This window comes from Gymnogyps californianus, chromosome 1 (genome assembly GCF_018139145.2).
Source record: "Gymnogyps californianus isolate 813 chromosome 1, ASM1813914v2, whole genome shotgun sequence".
In the NCBI taxonomy this organism is placed as follows: domain Eukaryota; kingdom Metazoa; phylum Chordata; class Aves; order Accipitriformes; family Cathartidae; genus Gymnogyps; species Gymnogyps californianus.
In genome coordinates, this window is record NC_059471.1 from 154,727,050 (window position 1) to 154,753,726 (window position 26,677).

The 26,677-nt window shown below is 39.0% G+C and overlaps 1 protein-coding gene across 2 annotated transcripts in view; it reads left to right on the forward strand.

The window, feature by feature from the left end:
- The window catches only part of BRAF (B-Raf proto-oncogene, serine/threonine kinase), an 81,013-nt gene that overhangs the window by 23,866 nt on the left and 30,470 nt on the right, over positions 1-26,677 (forward strand). For both annotated transcript variants that reach the window (XM_050893735.1, XM_050893744.1), the window contains exons 3-7: positions 3,972-4,235; positions 21,167-21,270; positions 22,015-22,117; positions 23,418-23,566; positions 24,718-24,837. In XM_050893735.1, coding sequence (XP_050749692.1) covers positions 3,972-4,235; positions 21,167-21,270; positions 22,015-22,117; positions 23,418-23,566; positions 24,718-24,837 — 740 coding nt within the window. The remainder of the gene's footprint in view (positions 1-3,971; positions 4,236-21,166; positions 21,271-22,014; positions 22,118-23,417; positions 23,567-24,717; positions 24,838-26,677) is intronic.

Genomic DNA, 26,677 nt, shown 5'->3' on the forward strand with positions numbered 1-26,677 from the left:
GGACCCATCTACTCACTGCTTGTGTGACTGCATTGGGGTGGTGTTTAGCGTGGAGAAGAGAAGGCTAAGGAGGAATCTGCATGTTCTTGCAACTTAAAGAGAGGGCCAGACTCTTTTCAGACATGCATAGCAAAAGGGGGAGAGGCAACATCGCAGATAGCATCAAGTGAATTTCATAAGAGAAAATTCTTCGTCATGAAAGTGGTTTTTGAGCCCTGGAACTAGTTGCCCGGAGGTTGTGGAGTCTCCATCCTTGAAGACTTTCAAAACCTGCTTTGGGAAGGCCCTGAGCAACCTGAATGAACTTAAAAATTAGCTCTGTGTTAAACAAGTGTTTGGACCAGATGACTTCCAGGGATAACTTCCAACCTTTTTTCTTTTTTTTTCCTCTTATTTTTTCTCCTGTGATTCTATATCAAGCTGAAAGCAAGATTTAAGTTTTCTTGTAGAACATTACTCACTTCTTAGTGGGAATATGTAAACTGAATGGATTTCATTCTAGATTTCATAAACTTTTCCTTCTGAAGTGCCTTTAAAATCCTTAATTTAATGAATTACTTGAATGTGCAGCTTAATCTTCTTCATGCTGTAGATGCTGTACAAACATAATTTTAAATTTTTTTATTTGTTTTTGAAAAGTAATGTTAGAAATCAACCTTATAGTTGACTCAGAGGGCCTTGACTTACTTGAAGGTTTGTGTAGCTGTTGATGCCTGTCTGCTAATATGGCTGTGCTGCTGCAGGTCTCTGTTGTAGATAGGCCAACTCTGCGGCATGATCTTTCTTTTAGCTAGAAATACTTGCCATAGGTCAGCTTTGCTGTTGTAATACTCTCTCAGTTTAACTCCATGGTGTCTCGGTTTCAGCTGGGATAGAGTTAATTTTCTTCCTGGTAGCTGGTATAGTGCAGTGTTTGAGATTTAGTAAGAATATAATGTTGATAACACACTGATGTTTTTAGTTGTTGCTAAGTAGTGTTTATAATAAGTCAAGGATCTTTCAGCTTCTCATGCCTTGCCAGCAAGAAGGCTGGAGGGGGCACAAGAAGCTGGGAGGGGACACAGCCAGGACAGCTGACCCAAACTGGCCAAAGGGATATTCCATACCATATGATGTCATGCCCAGTATATAAACTGGGGGGAAAGCTGGCCGGGGGCTGCTGCTCAGGAATTGACTGGGCATTAGTTGGCAAGTGGTGAGCAACTGCATTGTGCATCACTTGTTTTGTATATTCTAATTCTATTATTTTTTTATTATTATTATTATCACTACCATTATTATTATTTTCTTCCTTTCTGTCCTATTAAACTGTCTTTATCTCAGCCCACGAGTTTTACTTTTTGTTTGTCTTTTATTCTCTCCCCCATCCCGGTGGAGGGGAGTGAGTGAGTGGCTGCATGGTGCTTAGTTGCTGGCTGGGGTTAAACCACAACACATGGGATAATTCTGTGTTTTGACTTGGTGCTGTTGGCTGTGTAAGGTCTATGGGTGCTAGTCATCAGCTGAAACCAATGTCTCACCAAAGTACTTATTCTTTGTGAAAATGAGATTTTATTGGAGCTATTCCATTTCTACTGCATGTACTGTTGCTCCTTCTGTATAAAAAGAATTTATTTTTTAAAAGAGAAAAATGTATTTAAAGTCTACTGATGCATTTCTAGTTCCATGACGTTTTATTACAGGATCTTCTGCTATGACATTGAGTAACAGTATAATATTTGAGAGCTTTTGTCTCCATAAAAAATAGAGAGCTTTTCATGCAGAACTTAATGGTATAGAACCCAAAGCCAGCAGCAGCTCCCAGCTTTCCATGCTCATTGTTTATTCTCTTAAGATAAATCATTTGACTTTGAGTTTGCATTAGTGACAGATTAAGCTGCCAGTGTAAACATTGTAGGATTGAGTATTTTGAAAGATGTGTGTAGTTTTGTGAAGCAACTAAGCCTGCAAGTATCCGGAAGCAATGTAATGTTGCATGTGTTCAAATAATTTGCAATGTTCATGAGAAAAGGAAGTAAGTATTTAGAAAAGTATTGGTGAAATGTTAACAGTTTATGATTCTTAATTTTTGTTTACTGAAAATAATTCTTGACACATGGAGTTTTTACTGGAATTTACATGAAAAGTTGATCCTGGAAGTAGGAGAGAGACACTTGTGTTACTGTACAGCCAAAAAATGCCATTATTTATAATTGGGTAACCTTTCAATTTACTTTTGACAGTAGAATTGGGCTAGAGTGAAAATGTTTTGGTTTTAAGTCTCTGAGGTTGGGGTCTATTCGTGAAACGCTAGACATCTTCAGTTTTTAAAAGAAATAGTAAGTAGTTCTCAGTTTCCTGCAACTTATGTCCATTTATTAAAAATGGAACCCATAAAATTTAGAATTTGAAATTGTGATGTTCACCACCATTCTTTAAAATGCCTTTTCTTTCTTAGTCCTCACTGTCAAATTATCATTCTCTTTGTTAAACCTGTGGGGATGATGGCACAAATTTTGAACATAGGTCCATCCTGGGGGATGCTAAACCTTCATAAAAAGGGAGGGGCCAACCACTGTTTACTCAACAAAACCAGCCTGGGTTAGGTGAACCTGCACATACAACCCGGAGAAATAAATCCATAGTAAAATGTAGTATTTGTGGCAGCACTACTGAATGCTGGTTATTTTTTCTTTTAACTTTAATTTTTTTTTCCCAACATGTAGACCCTGCAGACTTTTTGGTCAGTTCAATTCTCCTATAACTTTAATTAGCAACACGTTATGCACAGAAAACTTGAGGAAAGCGAACTAAAAAAAAAAAAAAAAAAAAAAAAAAAAGTATCTTTCCCTAACATAAATATCCTTTGTAGCGTTGAAAATTTATGCAGCTTGGCATAGATCTTGGTCTTGCTGGAGAGCTAAGTAGAAAATTCTATTCCCTACTGCTTAGATGTTAGGTTTGTAAGATCTTTGTTTCTTCTTGTCTGTAAAAGTCTGACATGTCCTTGGTTAACACTGACATGCTTATGTAGCATGAAACACATGTTCCTTAACTGAGTCAGATTTTTGAAGATACTCTGTACTAATTTATATGCTGAAGAAATAATTCTGATACTCGGATACAGACCAAAATTTTCTTGTTACGAAGACAAACAAAGTTGATGGAAACAAACTTTAAACAAAAATATATACTGATTACGTATTTGTATTACAGAGCTTGGCAATAATGTTTAGCTTGGCTACATTTAATAAAAATTCAATGGGCAAATTTAATGTTACTAAATTTTGTTGTTTGTTTAAGAAACTTGGTCAGTGTGTAATCAGGTTTTACATAATCTTGGTGGAAAATCAAATTAATCTCATACAGATGTTAAAAAAAATTCTTTCAAAGGATCACTTTTACATGTTTATGGATGACTTTGTAACAGGGCAAACTTAGTTGTGTTCTAACTGAAATAAAGTTTTTTGTACTATCTGGTACGAAAGAATAGTGCCAGAGGGGAAGGATGGTGAACAATGAGCTAGGGGAGTTGTCAGATACAGATGGTAAAAAGCAGATTTCAGCTTTCTCTTAATTACTGCATTAGATGTATTTAGCTGTCATTCCAACAGGATGATAAATTTAGCTGTAGCACAGTAATTCGGCAATGCAACTGACAACATTTGTTAAAGATTGCTGTCTTCTCTAAAGTAGTTTTGAATTAGACTGTTTAGTGCAGGTGCTTTGAAACTGTGACTTATGATTTTTTATCCACTTATCCATTTAATCTATTAAAAAATTAGTTGTTGGTTCAGAAGATTTAACATAATGAATTGAAAGCCATATCTTCTTTGTGTCCTACTGAGAAATTCGACCAGACCATTTTATTCATACTCCTGGGAAATTTGAATTAGTTTAGAATGCGTTTTGTTTTGTGTTCATGCTGAATTTAGATTTCTGGTTTTGTCTGAGGGTACTACATCATTAAAACAGCTGCTCTTCCTTCACAGGCCTATGAAGAGTACACCAGCAAACTAGATGCTCTACAGCAGAGAGAACAGCAGTTATTGGAATCCATGGGAAATGGAACGGATTTCTCTGTCTCCAGTTCGGCTTCAACAGACACAGTTGCATCATCTTCTTCCTCTAGCCTCTCTGTAGCACCTTCATCCCTTTCGGTTTATCAAAACCCTGCTGATATGTCACGGAATAACCCTAAGTCTCCACAGAAGCCTATTGTTAGAGTCTTCCTGCCTAACAAGCAAAGGACTGTGGTGAGTCAGTTTCTATTCACATACTTGTAACCTCAATATTTCCTGTATCTCTCTCCCTCTGTATGCAAAAGTTAATTTAGGAGCTGGAAAAATACCTGTGTGGAGGTCAAAGAGGTTGCACGATCGCTATTTGTGCTCTACCACACTCAGTTGTTTTGATATGTTGAATGTTTTCTACAGGATTAACACAAAGATGTCCATTATAGCAATAATACAGAATACAAAACTTTGAGGAGTTTTATAGCAATGAAGATACCTCAAGAAATATTTTTCTCAAATCAGCTTTCTTGGATAAATAGTAATCTACCATTTTGCAATGGAGGGGCAGGAAGCTCTGTTTCTTGTATTATACAAAATTATTGACAGGGCAAGATTGGGGAAAGTTAGTGTTTTCCATGTTGTCAAAGTTACTAGCAGCAGTGAATGCTTTAGAGCAAGTACCAGCAAGTACCAACCTCCTGCAGCTAAGGAGGGCTGCACAGAATCCCTTGGGGTTTTTGGTTTTTTTTTTTTCTTTTTCTTTTCATCCCCACTCACTGTGGTATTTCATGTTGGGACCCTGATGCTATCAAACCCTGTGTAGAGAACTGGCTAGGGGAGGGACATAGTTGCTATTAGGAAGGTCAAGAAATGTTGCCTGCAAACTGCTCAAAAACTGATGTTTATCAGTTTTGATGACATTACAGTGATTCCTGCAGTCATGGAAGAAGAGTTGACTTTTTGCTGGCTATTTAATTGTCCGTTATCGGCGGGATTTTTTTCTTGGTTAAGAGCTGCCAAGTGAAGAGCCTTGATATGTGCTTTAGAATAATATACAGCAAACTGTGATACATGAAATTACTGACAAGCCATAGCCTATGCTCCATTTTGCAAGGCGGTGCATACTCCTCACTTAGAAGGGGAGCTGTGGTTCCAGAGAAAGTGGGAGATGAATGGATAGCACAGCCAGTGTCCATGTGAAACCAGTGCTTTTCATAGCAGTCGGTCAGGTATTGGCTGTCACTGGACTGTGACTGCCTGTGGAAATTGAGTTGCTGGGAAAGAGAAGACAACATGAACTGAGTAGTGCTGGGCATTGGGAACACGTCCTCTCCCTTCCCCTGCCACTTTCCTTCCATCCCTCCCTCCCCCTGCCCGACCGAACAAAAGAGATCATAAGACTTATAGTGGGAACAACAGATTAAAAGGCAGTTGTTTTCACCTGATTTTTTTTTAATATTGCTTAATTGTTAAAGGTATCACTAAAGATTGAAAGTAATATTTGGTTTTTGACCTAGAGAAGGGGGGTTTAATGTAAACTGTGACCACTGTGCAGATGTACAGTGTTAAGCTAAGTGATTTTGTTGTCTGCCTGTGAGATATGGCTAGGCCCGTAGTACTACTCACGCTGTGAAATTTGGAGAGAAGGTACTGGATTTTGGAGAGGCTCTGGTTTCTTCTTTGTGTGTTCTGTCCCACCCTGTCTGGTTATTGTAGCCGCAGCCCTTGTGATGGGACTGTCCCACAAGTTGTTTTTGTTTCTTTCCTGCAATGGGTCACAATATATTGCTTCCTGCATTGTTCTGTGCATTTCTTTTTCTGTCTCTCCTATGTGTTGTCTCGTCCTCTTCTCTAAGCCATATAGTATATTTCTACTCTTATTCTTTTCTCCTCATCTGCAATATTCCTCTTCTGCTCCTTTCCTTCTCTTTTTTACCTCCTCAGTCCTTTTATCAGAGGTGTGGTAAGGCTTTTCTCAAGTCTGAGCTCTGTTTTGCTTTTGAAGGAATCATTTTGTATAAAGAATAGTTTATAATTATGAAATATACTACATCAAACTTGTAGGCAAGAATGAATTTTTTTTTATATTCAGATGTGTGTATTTCACCAAGTTTAAGTTATTCCTGAACATGCAAATCTGATTACAAGTTACGAAAAAGAGGCAACTGAGTTTCAGTGTGAACCAGGTGGTACAATTTTGGGCCAGTACAGAACTGTCTTGCCTCATCTGAGACGTGGTTTTGTGCATGTTGCTGGTCCATTCTAATCAAAGTAAAACAGGTTGTCTTCAACCAATGCATCTTTAAGTTCTTAAGTAACAGTAAGATCAACTTGGTATGCTCAAAAACATGTGTGAGACACTGCTTTCCTGGACTACTGTTTCCTCTCACTTTTCACTTGGTGAATGTCGTGATTCTGTGGTATCAGTCATGCTCATTAGGAGCTTGCATATTTAATCAGAGAGATTAAGTTCAGGAATGCCAGTTTGTCTGTTGCCATGTCTTGACTAAGAGCTAACTTTCTAGTGCAAGGACATGCTGTCATTTGATGAGGGAATTGTAGCACTTAGCAGTAGTGCTCAGTGACTGGCAGCAGGGCGACAGGAGTTTTTCCAGCACTGAATCTTCATGCTCTTTCCTGGCTATGGGAGGCAAATGTGGTTTAAATTGGATGTAGTCAGGGAGAGGCTCTTGCTCCTGTCTCCAGCTCTCTAGTAGAGTCTAAACACCATTTGCCTTACCAGTCTAGCCCTGCAGCTTGTTTCCAGTTTGCTGAATGTGGAACACTAAGAGTACAGCTTCCGGAAAATCTGTAGTCTTGTGCTGTGGTTAAAAAAAAAAAAAAAAAAAAGATACTGATAAAAGAGTAGGGGACAGGCTAGTGGTGGAGGGAAGGTGCAAGTCCCTTTAGTCTCAAATCTGGTATAAGTGTGTGTGTAGATGCACTTACATAAAGGAACAGACAGATGTCTGCAGATGCAGGGAGGCATGAGCTACACATATGGGATCGCTGGCTGGAAGCTCAGGCTCACAGGATTCGGCTTCATACACTGTATAGCAAGGTGGAAGTTGGCTCCAGTTCTGCTAGGAGAGACCTATTTTTCGTTGAAATTGTTGTTCTAAATAAGCAATTGGAAATATATACTCGGGTCTGGTCAGCGGATACTGCAAATTAATGGTTCAGCTTTGGCTCAGGGAGAGAGCTGGCTTCTTTTTACTTCAGTTTTACACATTGCTTGGATCTAGTTACGTTACTAAGTTGAACTTTTTTTTAATAGACCTAGTACATTATCTCTGTGTTAGAGCTGGGAAATGGTGCTTATAGGAACTCCAAGTGTTGGGGTTATTGGCCTTGGAGCTGAAGTTCATTTCTCTGAAACTTGAAACAGTGCTCATGTTACTGAGAAAGGCAGGAATTTCTTGCATGGAGACTCTTAATGTAGTTACTCTGTTTTCAATATTTATTGATCCTACACGTAGTCTGTTGAAAACTAAGGAAATTCCAGAAGCAAAGCCAGTTCAGAAGGAACTGCAGCTTACAGTGCAGTTTTAACTGCAAGTAGTCGGATGATAGGCTACCATCCAGCAGTTTTCAGTGAATACTGAGATTACTTGCTGTAGTACACTTCCTTCATTCTCTCAATGGATAGAGAAGTGTTGCACATATCTTAGTCTTCCTTCATAACCTCTGGCTTTAAAAACAGACCTGTCATATCTCACTTGTGCCCATTAACTGAGCCATTTGCTTATGTAGCCATGATGGTAGTTTAAGAGTTTTCAAGTATACAGGATAGCTTCAGATGTGATGGGTTGAAGTAGGAAGAAGATTCCTTGTGAAAAATACATGGTATCTGCCATTAGGGACTCCTCCCCACCCAAGTCCCCATTCCATACGGCCATTAAAGTAAGGATAAAATGTGTCCTACAACCAAGTGCGTAGCTGGGAGATGAGAGATGCTGTTAAAGTTGCAGTGTTGCAACAAGCTTTCCCCCACCCCAACCTTAACTGCTTTCAATTAATATCTACTTCTGAAAGAAATCTTTTTTAATATCACAATAATATTTTCAGGCTCTACCTCTAACCACAGACCCACTTCAGGAGGGGAGAAATCTTGTCAGATACTAGGGAGTCTTTGTTTATTTTTAGCTGGGAATGCAATGACAGTTCTTAAACTGACTTAATTTAAAGCAACTGGAATTAATTGGTAATGGAGAACCAACCTCCTCATTTATCTTTGATTATACTCTGAAGCGATCCCAAGTACTACAACAGCCTTCTGCTACTTGTTTAGAGCTATTAAAAAATGCAGGAAATGGCAGGAGGGGGGGAGATGCTTACATTTTTGACTAGCAACTGCCTTGTTACTTGAGTTGTCTATGTTTTTTGTTTATTAGTAGTATTGTTTATGTGTAGGATCAAGCAAATACATCTGTTTGAGTTGGCTCCAATTAGAAATACAATGTGAGGAAACTGATGGAGTGCAAAGAAGTAAGACCATGTTGATCAGTGTAAGTTATTTTGGTGCATAGGTAGTGTAGCTAATGTCAGGTTTCTTTGTACGTGTCATGATAAAGCAGAGCGTTGTATAGAAAGTTTTTCCTAATGTAGGAAAAGGTGTGAAGGTGCTTCCTTGAAAGCCTAGCCACTAAGTGGTGGAGCCTACTGCTGCTGATCCATTAGCAGCTGAAGTCAGCATCTTGATTCAGCTGGTGACATAGCAAGGTTAGAAGGTAACTTCTTTTGAAAGCAAAACCAAGTTTATCCCCATAACGCAGAGAGATAAATGTCTGAAATACGCATACTTCCTCTTTCCTCACTGGCATGGTTCAGCTGGCAAGTTAAACGTCCTTTGGAGAAGCATTCTGCATAGATGTGACCAGGATAAGTCTGTGTGGGTTTTTTTGTTTTGTTTTGTTCTAGGCCAGAGAAGGATGTTGAAATAATAAAAGTGCAAGATGGTAGAAGTGTACCTGAGATTGTCAGTTATTTTGCAGAACAAATTGACAAGGCTTATCCGGACTGTGGGTGGGGAGAAAGTAGGGAAAATTAGTTTAAAGCTTGTTTGGCTTAGGGATCTAAATGGCTGTGTGGTGGATAGTAACAAAACTATTAATTAAGGAAGAGCTTTTGGATGGGAGAGGGAGGTAACAACTCTGACCTTGAGCTGGCTGCTAGAAGTCTGAGACATTATGTTAGATGCTGTGACTTGGTTTTCATGGAAGGCAGGTAGTCTTGAGTGGGAAGTGGATGGTAGCGTGTCATCATAAAAGCATAGGTTACACTTACTGGTGAGATTTCTGAGAGAATACATGGAGCCAGAAGAGAACACAACCTTGTGGGGTCCTTAGATAATGGTGTTGTGAATTAGAATTTTTTTTTCCGAATTATATGATTATATGATTGATGATACAAGCAGAGAGAGAAAAGAAACAGAAGACACTCATACAAATGAATAGAAGGAGACACACAGCTGGTTGTTGTGGAGGGGTAGTAATTGAAGGAGAATGAGGATTAGCAACTGATCCAGAGGTATGGGAAGAAGTCATTAAAGATCTCAACAGGATAACTTCAGTTTAATATAAGAGGCAGAAGACAGTGAAAAAGTTTAAAATGAACTGAAGAGGAGGAGTTCCAGGCAATGAGCATAAACAGGTTTCTATGAGTGTAAAGATTACAAGAATATGGTATTTGCGTATGGGTCAAGATTTAAGCATTTTTTTGGGATTGCTTCTAGTTGTGTGATTTTGTTTTGTTTTGTTTTTTTTCTTTGAGGATTTGGAGGGGTGTTGTTTTTTGAGCACCTGAGTAAAGTATCTTTTGCATGTCTCTGGGACTGCCAATTTTAAACTGGTAGGCTTGGGTTAAGGAAAAAATCCCCATTCCTAATTGCAAGGACTGTTGCAATTTTTGCATTGCTCTGTAAAAGTTGACAACATAGTTAAAATTATTTAGGAATTTCATCTATTAGATTGCTTGGTTATTGTAGACCTTAAGACATTAGTAAGACTTTTTAGACACGTTTCCTGTGGCACATAGTTGCGGCTGGTCCCTTGCAGGAAAGTGTTCTGAAACCTTGGTTGGAGTAAATATTTTGTGGACGTATCTGGAGTGTGTCTTTGTCCCAATGAAAGAGTACAAGAATGAGGCAGGCATGTATGATATTTTCCCCAAGTTGTCTTCCAAATTTGAACTATTTGTCGCTCAGGAATTTTATGAGTTTAAGCATTTTATATGTGGTAACCCTCCATCCTGTCTCCATTAAACCCATGCTATGGATACTAGAAGTTTGTGTCTTGTGGTAAGGAATTCCACAGGCATGATTATATGTGGTGTGAGTAATCATATTCCGTGTTGGTCTTTAAATCTGTCACATGCTAGCTCTCTATACTGGAGGAAATAAAGGCTTCTGAGAAAAGCCATTTAATACAAGGCCTGGTACAACAACAAATGGCTAAAACTCATCATAACTTAGGAACAATATTAGGAGGTTTCTGATGTTGTAGTGAAGTCTAGTAGGAAAGAGGAGAATGGAGTGGAGGGGCTTCTAATTCAAGTACTTTATGAACAAGATCATATAACTTGCTTGTATTAGCAGCCCTGAATGATTTTGGTTACCCAAGAAATCTCTTCCAGCCAAGTACTTACAGTGTGGGAAGAAACAGTCTGAAAGCAAATGAGCAATCCTGAATGCTGGTATGCTGGAGCATGGAAAGTTAGAAAAAAAAATTGATGTTTAGGTGTAAGAAATGATGGGCAGTTGAAAGGCATCAGGTGGTGATGGCTCTTGCTCTTAATCTGTACGTAACCTGTTGCTGTCTGCCACACACTACTAGCTTCCAGAGGAAGTGTTTGCTTCATGTCCTCTGACCGTCTTGGTGGAGTTGTCGTAAGGGTGGTAAGGAGTCTCTGCTGCTCTGCTCAGTGAGTTTATAGGGGGTCCTTTCTCACAGCTGCAGTGCCTGCTCTCTTTCTGTAAGCATGAACAAGGAGTGGATTTGGTAGTTTTGAATTGCATTTCTGTCCATAGTGGTCTGAGTAGTGACAGTGGAAGTAGGAGGAGAAAAAAAAAAAAAGAAAAAGAGGAGCAGATGCTGTTCCTTCTTTGGGGAAAGCTTAGCAGCCTCCAAGTACTTCAGCTGTCTGCAGATTCTGGATAGGATCAAATCATTGTGTGTTTTCACCCACCATGAGGTCTAAAAACTTCCTATGGCAGCTTCTAAACCAAAAGTAATACTTTGTAAAAAAAAGTTTCCCTTTCTTCTATGAAGATTGTGGTTTTTTAGTTGTTCTTTGTTTTGCTTTTTTTAAGATTAATTAGAGGTGATTTGTGTAAAAACTCAGCATAAATTTGGGCCAGTAAAGTTCTTTTCCACTTTATTATGTGTTAGTATGCTTCATATAAGTGTCATAGGTATATATGTATTAGAAAGTTCATGAAAGTTCTCAAAATGCAAATGTGAGACTGAGCTTTTCAAAGGGATAATTTGTATTTTTAAGACTTACAGAAACTAAACAGGATTGTGAATGCTGTGCATGGGGACAACTCTTATTTCTCACTCTTGTCACACCTTGGTTGATTAGTGCATCTGCCTTTTAATTAGACAAGCAATCATGTGGTCTTCTCTGCAGTCATGAAGACTGGAAGAATCAGATATTTTTACCCTACCTAAATTCTTAGCATAAATTAATTCATCATGCATGCACAACTGGGCTCCTTCAAATGTTCTGTTTTTAAATCTGGTACTTGCTACATTTCTTTGGACTTCAGATTTGCATCTTACTTTCTGGAGTTTATGCTGTGAGTTTGTGCCTGAAGCTTACTGAGTAGTAAGCACTGGATTTCTATAGGCATTCAAGCTGTCCTACCAGTTTCACCTGTCAAGTATAAGGAAAATTCAGAGAAGGATGTTCAGGCAACTGAATAAACTAGTTTCTTGCTTTTAGTTACACACCTGGTTTAACATGATGTCCTGGTTTCGGCTGGGACAGAGTTAACTCTCTTCTTAGTAGCTGGTACAGTGCTGTGTTTTGGATTTAGTGTGAGAATGATGTTGATAACACGCTGATGTTTTAGTTGTTGCTAAGTAGCACTTATCTTAAGCCAAGGACTTTTCAGTTTCCCATGCTCTGCCAGCAAGCAGGTGTGCAAGAAGCTGGGAGGGAGCATAGCTGGGGCAGCTGACCTGAACTAGCCAAAGGGGTATTCCATACCCTGTCATGCCCTGTATATAAACGGGGGAGTTGGCCAGGAGGCGCGGATCGTGGCTCTGGCATCAGTCAATGGGTGGTGAGCAATTGCATTGTGCATCACTGTTTTTTTTTTCCTTCCCCCCCCTCCTTTTTTTTGTTATATTCCTTTTCATTACTATTATTATTATTATATTTCATTATTACTATTGTTAGTATTATATTTTACTTTAGTTATTGAACTGTTCTTATCTCAACCCACAAGTTTTACTTTTTTCCTTTCCTCCTCCTCACCCCACTGGGAGGGGGGAGGGGGAAGCGGCTGCGTGGTGCTTAGTTGCTGGCTGGGGTTAAACCATGACACATGATTAGGTTTTTCTAATCAAAAACAATTAAATTCTCGTGTCATATCAAACATGCAGCAGAAATGGAGTTTATTTGTAGCCTATGCCAATGGATGCTTGCTGAATGTATCTGAATGTTTTGGAATTTTATACGTCATATGAACAGACTGGTAGAATGACGTAAATGGTAGCTTACTTCCAAGTAAACTTTACTTGATACTTTTTTTTTAAATACTTGGATCGTCAGGGAGAACTGTTGGCCTACCTATCCTATTGCTGAAAGGCAAAATCAAATTGGAGACTAAATCACCAGTTTTCATTGGGAAGAAATTTAACCATGGAAGACCTCTTTTAGACCGTCAATAAGCAAACAATTTTATTACATCACAGGAGTTGTACAATGAAATAGACTTCACAGCTGCCATGAGTTAAGTCCTTCATGTCTAGGAAAGCCTGAAGAATGTGTCTTTGGGAGGTGTTGGTGAAGCAAGGTGAGCAGTAGTGCTACAGCAGACTGTACCGGGGTCTGGCTTGAGTGGAGTTAATTTTCTTCACAGCAGCTCATATAGTGCTGTCTTTTAGACTGGTGACCAAAACAGTGCTGACAACACAGCAGTGTGTTAGCTATTGCTGAGCAGTGCTTGCACAGGGTCAGGGCCTTCCCTTTTTCCCACTGCTTCTCCCAGCGAGCAGGCTGAGGAGGGGACACAGTGGGGACGGCTGACCCCAACTGACCAAAGGGACGTTCCATGCCATTTAACATCATCCTCTGCAATAAAATGGAGGGGAGTTTTTCCGAAGTTGCTATTGCTCAGGGACTGGCTGGGTATCGGTCTGCTGGTGGTGAGTGATTGCTTCTGCATCACTAGGAAAATTTTTTCGCTTCTTTTTTTCCCTTCACTTGTTAAATTGTCTTTATCTTGATCTAGGAGTTTTCTTGCTTTTGTCTTTCTAATTCTCTTCCCCCATCCCACTGAGGGCAGAGTGAGCAAGCAGCTGGGTGGTGGTTAGCTGCCTGCCGGGGTTAACCCACCATGCAGGCCAAACTCAATGTTGGATAAATTAAAAGTAGTATGTGTTGAAAGGAGAATAATTTAATCTGCTTCAGTTTTATTGACACACAGTCTTAGATTGCAAAGTCAAACAATATTGAAAACTTGCCATTATAAAATCGATGGCTTGTCATCTGGAATGCCTCGTGCAACATTGATCACTACTTTTTAAGAGTATTCCTCAAGTAAGGAGAGCTTAGTGATTTCTTAAGAGATGGAAAGTCTGTCTGTAGAAAGTAATGAATGATAGAGGAAAATATTGTTTGGAGTGTGTTTCCTTTACCTCATGATGTGCTAGGCAGGCACTCAATGAAATGGAATGCAAATCACAAATCTGAAAATAGTCGGAAGAAATATTTTAATTCCATGTTTAGTAAGTCATACTTAAATTCATGGCTTCTTGTGTTAAGTAAACTAACCAACCAAAACTTTAATATTTGTAGAGAATGTGTATACTACCTGGAGATGAAAGTACACATTTGTTTTTAGGATCAGTTGCAACAGGTTAGAGAGGGATGTGAATTCTAGCCCTTCCATGGTACAGTTTCTTGCTCCCCTGCCTTTAAAGCATTTGGAGTGTGATCATCTGAGACAGGATACTACGCAAGTGGGCTCTGGGTCTGACCTATTAGAAAGATTTATTTAAACTATTTTGTAACTTAAATTTCTAATGCGTTTGGGTTTTGGTTTGGAGAGCAGCCAGCTGACTTTTTTGTCACTTGAACAGAAACCTCAAGGTCTTGGGTTTTGATTCCCATATAGTGGCTACAGATATTTTTCTAGATGAGCATTTCTCTCAAGTCTGAAGTGTAAAGCCATATTTTCCAAACTTTTTTTTTTTATTAGTGGGTCATTGTCAGCCTTCACAAATTCTGGCACTGGTATTCACCCTAACTAAAATTTTAAGATGGTGATCCCGCTGTCTACTATAACCTTACAAATGACCAGTGCTCTTCTGAACACAGTTTGGGAGCTGTCCCTTGAAAGCTTGAAAAATGGTAGGGTGGAGGCTACTGTTGACTAGGCACAGCAGATTTGATCCAATGTGGTTTAGTGATGGTATACTCTTCAGCAAATATTTCTGTATTGACATAAATCAATCCATTGTTTTCTACAAATGAGTACCCCTTAATTGTGTTGGAGGTGCAAGTGGGTGCTGGTAACCAATGTCTTTGCAAGTTAAATGGGCTGCATGTGATGGAATGGTAACAGCTTTGTAAAATGGGTAAATTCTGTTCAACTTCCCTTGGAAACAAGATTTAGTGCAATGGAATTGTCTCCCATTTGTCTTACTAATGTGCTCCATTAAGAATGTATATTCTTAAATGCTGCTTTGTCCTGGAAGTTGGTCAGAGCATCATGCCCTGAAATCCAGAACAGCTGTGTCTGAAAGCAGTGTTCTTTGTGTTACAGAGGATGTGATGTTCAGTGATGATGCTCTTTGCCACAGAGGGGGTTAATTTTATCTGTTGGTTCTGTAAAGAGTGACTGACTGATTTGGTTAAACATTTGTCCTTCATACCTAAGATAAGAAACTAAATGTGGATCTCATGTTTGGATTTTTACCAGAAAACCTAACACATGGGAAGGCAAAACTAGTTATTTGGCAAAAAGATAGCTTAGCTTATTTCTCTCCCAACACATTGAATTCTGTGAGCATGTTGCTGGCATTTGTTAGTCATATAGGTACCAGGGGGGAAAAAGTGTGATCTTTCAAGGTGTATGTGTTGTGATAAGTAAATCAGTACTTTGAAGTGATATTTCGAAATCCATACTACTTGGAATATTCTTGTTATTGTACCCAGTACTCTATTCAGCTGTTTAGAATTTTTCTGAAGCTCTAAGGTATGTTACATGTACCTTACATACATACATACCACTTGGCTAAAGTGGGCTGAACTACAGTGCTAGGCTGAGGAAAAAACTGAACCAGCTAATTAGTTTTGAGAAGTATACTGCTAGATATTCAGAGCTGTCCAGCCTCTCCACTTTCAGAGAATACTTTTACATGGATTTTTTTGAAGTGCTTCTCAGTCTTTTCAGTCTCTTTATTGCTGTAAAATATTGGAAACTGCACTGGTGTAACGAAGCATTTTTATCTTACTGAGACTATGCCAGTTTCTGCTCTGATGTTAGAAAGGTGATGTAAGAGTTATTTAGGGATGTAGCCCTGAATTTCTGACTGAATCGAGAATGACCTGATTTACAGAAATAGGTGATTTATTATGCATTACTTAAATGCTTGTGGCTGCAGTACTAAATATATATCAGCAATGTTGTTGTGAATACTTACTGTCCATGGAAATAGTTTACATGAGTAAAAGAAATGAGGAAATTAAGTGCTATAGTTCTGTTTAATCTGTCTAGGTAGTAAGATTCTGCTTTGAGAATTTTTGGAATCTGGAATAATTTTCATTCGTTTCCTTGGGACTTCACATTTGCAAAGTTTAGCATGTGTTTTGGTGTCTTCCTGAATCACTACTTGCCCGATTCAAGACACACAAGTGAATTACTTTCTCTGGTATATTATTAAGCTGCGCACTGAACGCAGCTTGCAGTCTGTATTGGCAGCTTCTGTACTATTCCTTAGTATTGTATAGCCCATACTCTTTCATGCTCTTTGCTTTTGAAAATTGTTTGCTGAATCAACTTTCAAATTGTTATAAAAACCTAAATCTTCTCTGATCTACAAATCTTAGGCATATAAGTAACTTAAAAAGAAAACCCTTAGCAGTGAGAATTTGGAAACAGATCCCCTAATTCAGTAGCATGAATTTCTAGGTGGTAACTGTTGTGAAACACATTTAGATTCTCTTAGTTACAAAACAGAGGGATCAAAAGATAATGGATGGACGTGGACAAAATGGGTTTGAAATAATATTAAGCATTCGTTGTTTCAATAAAATGCGGCTTTGTTCAGTTTACTGGATTACAGTCATAAGGGTGCGTATTTTGGAGTAGATCAGAAATTTTCTCATGGGGAACCGATTTTGTCAAAAAATGCTGATGTGATTCAGTTAAAATGCTCTGTGGGAATCCTGTCAAAACTCTTGATGGAATTGATAAACCCACTTTGGTGCCCGCCTGCCTGCCGTGCTGGAGCTGCCGGCTCCTGGCAGGCAGCCCGGGGGCTCGGCGGGTCGGAGGGCTGCGACACGCCGGGGCTCCTGCTCCCTGCACTCCCAGGCTGCGGGGCCGCACACCCTCCCTCCGGCTGGGGTGAGTAGGAAGCTGTTCTGAAACTCCTGCTTCAGGGAGCCTGTCTGTTAGCTGGAAAAAAAGAATTTGTTTTGGTTTTTTTCTTACGTTTGAGTCGCTCTCCAAATCACTTTCTTGGAGTGGGATTTTTCTTTAACTTTGCCGTGATTTGGGTGTCAGAAGAGGATGGAGGGGGCAAAGAAAGGTTTTAGAGGGAATGCTTTGCAGGGTGAAATTTCTGCTTTATAGCAGGTGCTGGTAGGGGCTGAGGGGCTGCTTGCACAGATGGTGATAGACCGTACTGTACCAGTCTGAGAAAATGATTAATCAATACTACAGGGATTTATTCTAGTATTTAGTTCTTTTAATTTAGCCTTCTGTTTCTCTGCTCAGGAGTTCTGTAAGAGAATGTTCTAAATGTGATGCTGATTCAGGATTCTGATGATTTTTGAAAGTAATCAGAACAGTTCCCTAACTGTTTTTTAGCTGGATCTTGTTGCAAATGGCAGTGAAGAGAACAAATGTTCTATCCATGTTTCTAATTGCAAGTTGCATAAAAGTGGCTCGGATTTTAATGAAGGGGACTTGGGGAAGTAATACTGAGGAACAGTGAATGATAAGTGAGCAAGATGTTTAATGCACATTTTTCATAGTTCTATTGCACTTGTGTTGCTGTAGGCAACCTTCATTCTGATACTTCCCAAGTTTTCAGAGCTTGCCTTTCTGACTTTACTAAACTCTTAAAAGGAAGCCTGTAACTTCATAAATCTTGTTTTCAGCAAAATTAAAAAGAAAAAAATCACCTGAAGTGGCATTATTTGCACCAGTGTAATTCATTAATAGAGTTGGAACTTTTAGGTTCCTGATGCAGATCTTTGCTTCATGAGGTGGAGGATGTTGTTGCCTGTTATGGAGGATCAGTGCTGGAGGAAGAAAATGTCTTCCGGTGAGCACAAGGCTCCTTTCCTTTTTCTCTTCATCTCTTCTTTAATGTTAGTCACCTTTCCACTGCTTGGCTTTTCCTCCTTGTCCTGTTCTGTTCCCTCACCCAGGTCTAGATTTTACTACCCTGGTTTCTTTTAATACTTACTGCCTTGAAGTTTTCTGCCTAAGTTAGAACCTCTCCCCCGTCTGTGCTCAGTTCTAACACTTCTCGTAGGCACTCCCTTCCCCCTGGTGCTCCTTGTCCAAAATGAGCTGTGTTTTCTCCTAATCACAGCATGAAAGCTTCCTGTTCAGGATGTGCTTCCATTGCCTCCCCAGCTGTTCCACCCAGTTCTCCCCTACATGGTAGTTTATCGTATCCTGTATTCCTATCCTCTGCCTCATTTAGCTCTTCAGTCTGTCTTCCTTCTGTCCTGCTTGATTGTTTCCCACCAACCTGCTGATGGTGATGCCCTCTCCCAGTATATGCATGCTTTCCCTGGTCAGTTCTTAAGTTTGTCCTGCCTCTCTCCTGCCATTGCTCCTTCATGCCCAGCCACTTTCCTGGCTCTCTCCATTCCCCTTGTTCCCCCGCGGTCTGTCTGTCACCCTCTCAGTATCTGAATTTCTTCTTCCACTGTGGATATCGGTGGTGAAGCAACTGAGGTTGCTGGAAAGGTAGACCTGAAGTGTCAGTGGGAGCTCTGCCTCAATCCAGCGGGAGCTGTACTTAGAGGAAAAATAGCCTTGAGACGAAGAATACTTGCTTGCTCCATCGAAATGGTTCATGATTGATTCTGACGTGTGTGGGAGGTTGGAGCACACCTCTGAAATCCTCAGAGAATTTAGTCAAATTCTTAAAAATATTTACTCTGTATTTATAAATATATATGTTGGACGCAGGGAGAACTTGTCACCCAACAATGAGGGGACAGACAGGTTTTTAGGGATCCTTGGCAGAATGATGATGGCGCTAAATTGTGGTTACAATTAAAGCTTTATTTTCTTAACAGGATATTACGATTAATATAGCACAGAATTTATGATTAGAATGGCACAGGATTTCTACAAGCAGAATCAATATTGTACAATTTATAAGTAGCATGATACAGAATTTATGATACAACTTAACTTATGATTTCTAGTCACCTGGACCCTCTGCAGATCGGGTCACATCTTTAATACATGGTTTGCTGTATCAATATAACAATCATAATCTAGACTCGAAATCCATATGAAAGAATACGAGTCACTCCCTCAATCCTCGGAGGAAGCAGAGGATGGTGGAGGCGTCCCTGGCCGCTGGCGGGTCCCAGGTCTCACTGTCCAGCAGCACCTCCAGTCCAAGCTCCCCCCTTAGGACTGGTAACTGCTTGGTTTTATAGACAGTGCTCTGGGTGCTGTTACGCTTCCCTGTTCTGTGGCGGGGCCATCGCCACCACCTGGTGGCTCCGGCTGCCTGGGACCTTCAAGGCCAGCAAGGGAGGGAGTAATTGGCCTGGCGCCCACGAGCCTTGAGGCCGGTAGGGGGGGGAAGATGAAGTCTGTTTGGTTTGTCTGCTTCATTCACAGGACCTTCAGGGCCTGATAATGAGGGGAACGAGAACGAATACGTGACCAGCTCAGTCACAGAAAATGGCTACTTACCTCATAAAATGGTGCTAGTTATGCTAACCGCATTGCCAGGGTTCGGGAGCAGGGGGTACCGGTCATGGAACGACCGTATGAACAGTTGGTTTCAGTGTGAACAATTAGTTTGTTAGAGTCTTAAGCAACAGAGGGCTGAGCTTTTTAATGGAAAGTTGTTGATGATAATGGGTGCTCCCAGGCTCCCTCTTAATACCAGTGACAGGTATTAGTAACAATTAAGGATGTTTTATGCTGGAGGAATGACCTACAAGTGATTGAAAGCCACAGTGTTAACTTCTATGATGGGAAGAAGTTAGTTAGATTAATAAAAAGATTCATTAAGAAGTAATGGAACGCGTAAAACAAAGTTGCTTAAGGCTGAATATCAAGGTTGTAAAGCAGTATGCTATAGGATGTTTTTTCCAAGGAATTAGTAGACATTTGCTTTTTTAAATGTTTACGTGTTGACCAGATGAGATGCACAAATGTCCCGTAAGAAGCACTTTCATATTAATGGGAGGAAGATTGTGAAGCAAAATATTCCTTTAATTTGTCTCTTCTGAGAGAGCATATGTTTGTGTTCTAGAAGTGCAATATATAGCATAACCTCAAGTGGTGTTCACAAAGCTACTTGAAATAGACTGCTACTTTTCACTGTCATCTTTAAGTAGGACGTAGGGCCCCTAAATACCCATGGAAATTTAAGTGCAAGGAGCAAAAACTGGGCTTCAATCCAAAGCCAGTTGAAGCTGATTAAGAGACTGCTTTCGGCTACCAAGGGCTCTGGCTTAGGCCACTAGCAAGCTAGAATTGAGTCTCAGGTATTCAGACAGACTTTTTTGGTTAGTTAAGTCTGTGGGTTTTTCTTTTGATTCGTGTTTGAGGTGCTGTCTGTGATTACAGGAGATGTCCCAGTGTGTATACCACCTAAAGTGTTAAATATTTTCACTACTGAGTTCTAGAAATAGTGCATGGGTAATACTCAACACCTTAACTACACTTAATCACCACATTATGTATTGTTCTGTTTTTATGGCTTGACACTATAAGCTGTTAAATCACAGGTATACCTAGACATGATATACTTATTGCTATAAGATATGCCTACAGCTAGAATAGGGGCAAGGAAAATATCTTTACTTTGCATAGTTTGCAGTTCTTTGTTTGGCTAGTTTTAGTCTGCTTCTCCATTCTTCCCATCCTGTTAGATATTTAAACTTTTCAAATAGTGAAACAGAAGAGAGGAATATGTTTTTCAAATAGGAAGTGTCTGTAGAGTTGCAAATATAGGTTAAAGTGAGAGATGATGGTCTGCCTGACTCAGATGATTGTTTTATTTTACTTGTGTGCATGCTTATCTTCTATTTTAGAAATAGAAAATAAAATGTTTACATTTTATCATAATGTTTTTTTGAGTGCAGTCCAAGTTAGTTCTTTCATTTTAATTCCACTTGGCATGTTGCCCCACTTAATTTTACAGCTTGGCTTGAACTTTTTACAGATGTACGTAGTTATTAGCTATCTGTGCGCTGTATCTCTACTTTCTTCAAGTTGAGAAGAGTTGGAAAGTCACTTTTGGAGTTGGGTCAAGATTTCATTCCAAATGTTAATAGAAATGTAGAGCTTGTTCTCTCTTCTAGCTGAGCTAGGTTGCTTATATACTATTCACCAATAAAATTTTCTACAGTACAAAAAAGATTTTGAAAAACTCTTACCTAGCATTCTGTAAAGCATCATGAAAAGTGGGTTTTAGCACTTGAGGGTCAAATGTTTGCATCAGTTTGGGGCGATAAATTGGAAGTTGTTTTAATTAATTTCTTTTATATTTGACCTCTAGGTTCCAGCAAGATGTGGAGTGACAGTCCGAGACAGCCTAAAGAAAGCTCTGATGATGAGAGGTCTTATTCCAGAATGCTGTGCTGTTTACAGAATACAAGATGGGTATGGTTTGTGTGTGATGGTTTTTGCTCTTAGAATCTCTTCTTGGAGTTACCCAGTATGGCTGATTCTATCCAACATTGTGGAAGTTGTTTTCAGAGTTCAGAATGATAAGATACTTTGCAGTAAAACAATTTGTGCCTTGAAGACATGTCTAAAAAGAATGGCAAACTCTTAGAAAAAGATTTAATCACTTCAAGAACAGGCATAATATACAGTAATACGAGCTTATAGACTGCTGGCAAAACACTCATTAATCAAACTCATGCTAACCAAACAAGTATTAAATAGGTTTGGTTAACTTTTTGGTTTTGTTTGACTTGGTTATAGTGCATTCTTAACTGAATATAGAGTTCCTGTGGGGAAGAAAAAAATGGAGTTTCCAGCCCTAAAAAGTTTGTAGATTATCTTACTGCACAAAATTAGCCATCTCTTTGGAACTCTTATGGAACAGGTACTTTCACAAGCATTTTATTTGATCAGAAAGGTATCTGTCACCTTGGAACCAAGGAATCGGTCACTACTGGAGCTGATTGAAAAAGTGCATTTCTTTCATGCAGTTTGTCCAGGGAAGGTGTGCTTTCCTTGGTATGTGCTGAGCTTAATGTCTTGCCTTTAAAGTTTCCTGCCGTTAGAGACTGGGTAGCAAACCCCGACAGTGCAACTTTCTACCTGATGTCACATCTTCAGCAGGAGACTTGCAAGGGCTTGTGGCTGCTGCTAATGAAAGGCTTATTTACGCTTCAGAGAGAAGAAGCCAATTGGCTGGGACACTGACATTTCCTGGCTCACGGGAGAGGAGTTGCATGTGGAAGTCTTGGAGAATGTGCCACTCACGACACACAATTTTGTATGTACTGGTTTTTATGAAATGTTGAGTAGGGTTAAATCAACTTGGTACTCTCAAATTCAAATTAACAACTTTGAATAATATTTTGTATCTGTGGGATGTGGTGAGGGTTGCAAAAGAAGCTTTTAATCACAATAGCTTAAGTGAATTAGATAGAATTGTAATTGAAATAAGTAATGTTAGAGTACTTGATCGCCCTTAAAACTTTCACGTTTGGATGGAATACACCCTCTAAAACCTATAAATGTAGGGGGTTTAAATCAGCACTGCATTGCAGAGCTGTAATAATAATCTACTATTTTTGTATTGCTGTATGTATAAAATGTATTCTGGGCCTCCCTGCTGGCTCTGCAGCAGCAATTAACTAATGAACTAACTATTCCCAGAGCGGTGCTGACATCATCAATGATGCTAGTGCACAAATATGTTTTGACCTGATAAGGCACCAAGTAAATGGAAGCTGCTAAACAGAATCCATCTGAACGGTTCCAGCTACATACAAAATCCTGGAAATAATGTTTGTCACATTGAGAAGAAAGACCTTTTATTTAAATAGAAAACCAAAATTCTATTTGCAAGCTGCTTAAACTATTTTACTCAAACAAGCTAGTTTGGCTATGGCTAGTTAGATGAAGGTCTAGTAGGCTTAACATTTTTTTGAGATCCTTCTGAAATTTTGATTATTACATGTAGTAATACAACTAGAATGTGTTTTTATGCCAAATATTGCTAAATTTGAAAATGAAACTAAATCAGTTTCCCCCCCATAATATGGGGATAATATATGTTCACCCTTTTACGATTTTAAATGTTTCTGAGTTTCAGTAGTCAAAATTACAACTATATATGTAACCATACATAGAAGCCATATATATAAGCCATATGTGTATTTCCAGTCCTGTGAGTGTTGGATAGAAATGTCATTTGACTCCTGGAAAAATTAGAAGATGAGATAATCTTTCAGCAGCTTTTGTTTTTATAGGTTGTATCCAATTAAATTCTGAATGTTTGTCTCTAGCATAATAATAGTGCACTGTTTTGCTTAAGATTTGTTGCTGTTTTTCTTACTGCTAATGAAGTGAAGCATTAATTCCAATAAATAGTTGAAAGAAAATTTTAATGCATGAAGACTATTTCAAAAAGGAGACAATCTTTTATGTAAATCTGTTTGATATATAAAACTGTAGCTCCAGCATCCAAAAAGAGGCTTCTAAGTGTATTTGAGGGAGGTAAAAGCAAATAGCCTATCTTAGGCTTACAGAAGGACTCTATTTAATTGTGATTATTTTTGACAATATAGGTACGAAAAACATTCTTCACGTTAGCATTCTGCGACTTTTGTCGAAAGCTGCTTTTCCAGGGATTCCGGTGCCAGACATGTGGCTACAAATTTCACCAGCGCTGTAGTACAGAAGTACCACTGATGTGTGTTAATTATGACCAACTTGAGTAAGTAATCACAATTGGCTTTAAAGTTGAGCCTTTTATTAAGCTTACAGCTGTCAGTGATTTCTTATATTAAATCTGTAATTCAGGAAGTCAGAGGAGGTGCCTGAAAAAATATAGGAGTTCAACTGTTCTTGTGAGACTGCATAATTCATATTCTTTCTGTGCTAGCTCAGACAACCAGTTCATATTTTTTTGCTGGACTATGAAATGCTTTCTTTGAAGCATGAATGGGGTGGCTGAGCACTTGACTGTATCAGACAGACTTCTCATTGTTCACAGTTGTTATTCTTAATCAAAACTGGTTCGTTATTATGTGATGGCTAGGGCCCTGTTTAAATGTTTAGATGTGGGTTTAGATGCGGGTTTATCCTCTTCAACCTTAAAAAAAAGTTAAGAGACACTAGTTTAATATGGTGAAATTGCAGTTGGTTTTACAGTGATTGAAAATAAATCCATTAGTGAGTTTGATGCCTAGGTAAGAAACATAAAAGAGAATGTCCCAAACAGTCATGTGTTCTTTAATTTGATTATTGATCTATTTGTGTGTTTGATGTAGGTTAAGGATCTGGTGTAAAGTGGCTCTGTATTCTATTTGATTGGTTTCAGCAGAGGCTATTAAGTCTTTTAGATAGACTTTCATATAAGGAGTCATTTAAAATGCTAGTTTTTCCCCAAAGAATAAATTTAATTTCTGCTTATGTTGGTATTTGTAACTGTTTCCTTGGGCATATCTAGAGTTTGTGCTCAGGGCTTATGGGTAACATAGCTCTATCCATTTGGCATTTGTTTTTTGGCATTGCATCAGTGCAAACATTAAAATAAGTTCGTGTACTCAACATATAGGTATAAGTTGTGCATTCTTGAGGAACTGGATGTTTGCAATTTCAACTAAAAGATTAAAAAATTACTTTCCGCAAAGGTATGTTTAAGGCGTGATCTTTTGATCCTTTGTCAAGTAAATAATATTTTTAACAAATCTTGCAGATTAATGTGTTAATACAGTCTTTATTTTAAAATTTAGAATTTGATCAGTGAGGGGTTTTGGGGTTTTGGGGGTTTTTTTTGGTTTTTTTCAATCTTTGAGTGTTATATTGTGAAGCTTCTGGGTTTTGCACAAGTTAGGTTGTTTTTGTTTTGTTCTTGCCTCACAGTTTGCTGTTTGTCTCCAAGTTCTTTGAACATCACCCCATACCACAGGAGGAGGCCTCCTTAGGAGAGACCACCCCAGCATCTGGATCGTACCCCTCAGTGCCCCTCTCAGATTCTGTTGGGTATGACCTTATTCCTGCTGTTTAATAACATAACATTTCAGTACTGTGTGCTTAGAAACACTCAAAATACTGCTTTGCAACTCTCTCTACATTTTTGTAATCTGACTTGTCATGCAAATATATCCACCTATGCTTAACTTCAAAGAAGTGAATGTTTTCATTCACATGAATGATATAAATTAGTAATGAACCTAAGTTAAACGTGTGCGTAAGTGTCTGTAGAATTGAGGCCTTACCTGTTAAACTGATTTCTTCTGCATGGTAGCTTAGACCTGGTCTAAACTGGAAAGATTTTATACTTAAAATTAATGCAAACCAAAACTATATCCTCACAAATTCTTTTAGTTTGTTATCGAACTACAGTTTATTTGTCTTGAAGTGACATACTTCTGTTTCAGAATAAGACACACCACTATAAGATTGGTGTGAACAGATGCCAATTCCAGGTTCATAATACCGCTTTAGTAGCTTTTCCACATAAACATTGCTTTAGTATCCTCCAGAACAGCTGTCTTCCTCCTGTTTGGATGTTGGGATATAGCAGTAGCATCTGTTTGCTGCAGATCCAGGTTTTGTAAAATTAGACTTTTAAAACTGACTACAGCCTCCATTCCCTGTATTTCCAACAAAGATTCTGGACCCTCTCTCTGTGAAGAGATAAGTGGTCGTATTTAGGTTATGTTCCCAGTAGCGAAGAGATCACTGACACCGCCCAGCACTAGATAGTTGAACAAATCTCCAGGGAAGAGTAACTCAAGGATGTATATCAAAGTCAAGAAACCTGATGCAGATTTATTAAGAACACCAAATACAAAAGCCTTCAGAAAAGCATTCCTAGGACATGTGTGCTGTGTGGAGATGAACTGAATTTGGCAGAGGGGCTCTCTTGGAATAGTGAGCGTTGTGCCCAAACTAAAGCAGAAACACCGCTGGAAGCTACGCAGGCACCTATGGACTCTAACTAGAAGAGAAATTCCCTGGACAGCCAAGACTATTTTATGAAAGATCAAATATGATGCCTCCCAGGAAAACAGATTGACAGTCCTGCAGAGGGAACCCCATTTGGTAAGTACAAAGAGAGATGATGTTCTTATTTGTACTGTTTTGTGCAGTTTCAAGTAAATTTGGAAGTACCTCTTGCAGGTAGTGGATGTTGCCTTTATATCCCATGGATGTTAGTACAGCAGATTGTGGACAAGGCTGCTGTTGTGGTTCTCTAAGCTAAGCAGGCTCAGCCTTTCTCGTGGTACAGCTGAAATTATAACCGGGCTAGAACTATTAATCTGTGAAGAAGCTTGTTCGTACCAACTGTGTTAAACGCCTGTGGATGCCAAAGGCACTATATAGCCCAAATCCTAATATTGGTATATGCTAAATTTTCTTACTTTTCAATTGCCTCTGCCTCACCTTCGTGTTTTCTTACCAGTTTATGAGGATACAACAGGATGGATTATCTTAATTGATACATGCACTACTTCAGGCAGTCTTAGTTTTGTGAAGTAAAAACTGAAAGGAAAAACTGAGACCAAAGCTGGTTAATGCCTTAACGTTTTTAACTTCTCATATATAAAAATGTTAACGTTTAAATATACTTGCCAGTTTGGAGCTTTTCCTAAGTGTTGCATCTGTAAATGTTTGTGGCTATAGGAGCTGTAAAAGATTTCTAGCTTTCTACTTTTTGCTTTTTTGCCTTGCTGGTCACTTCATTTTTAAACAAAAAAGGCATACATCATGCCTTCAAAATTCTGTTTATTTTGAAAATGGTTTATGATCATCAGCTGGTGTTCATAAGTAGTATGCGTGTTACAAAGTCATGCAATTTTCCCCAAGCATCTGTGTT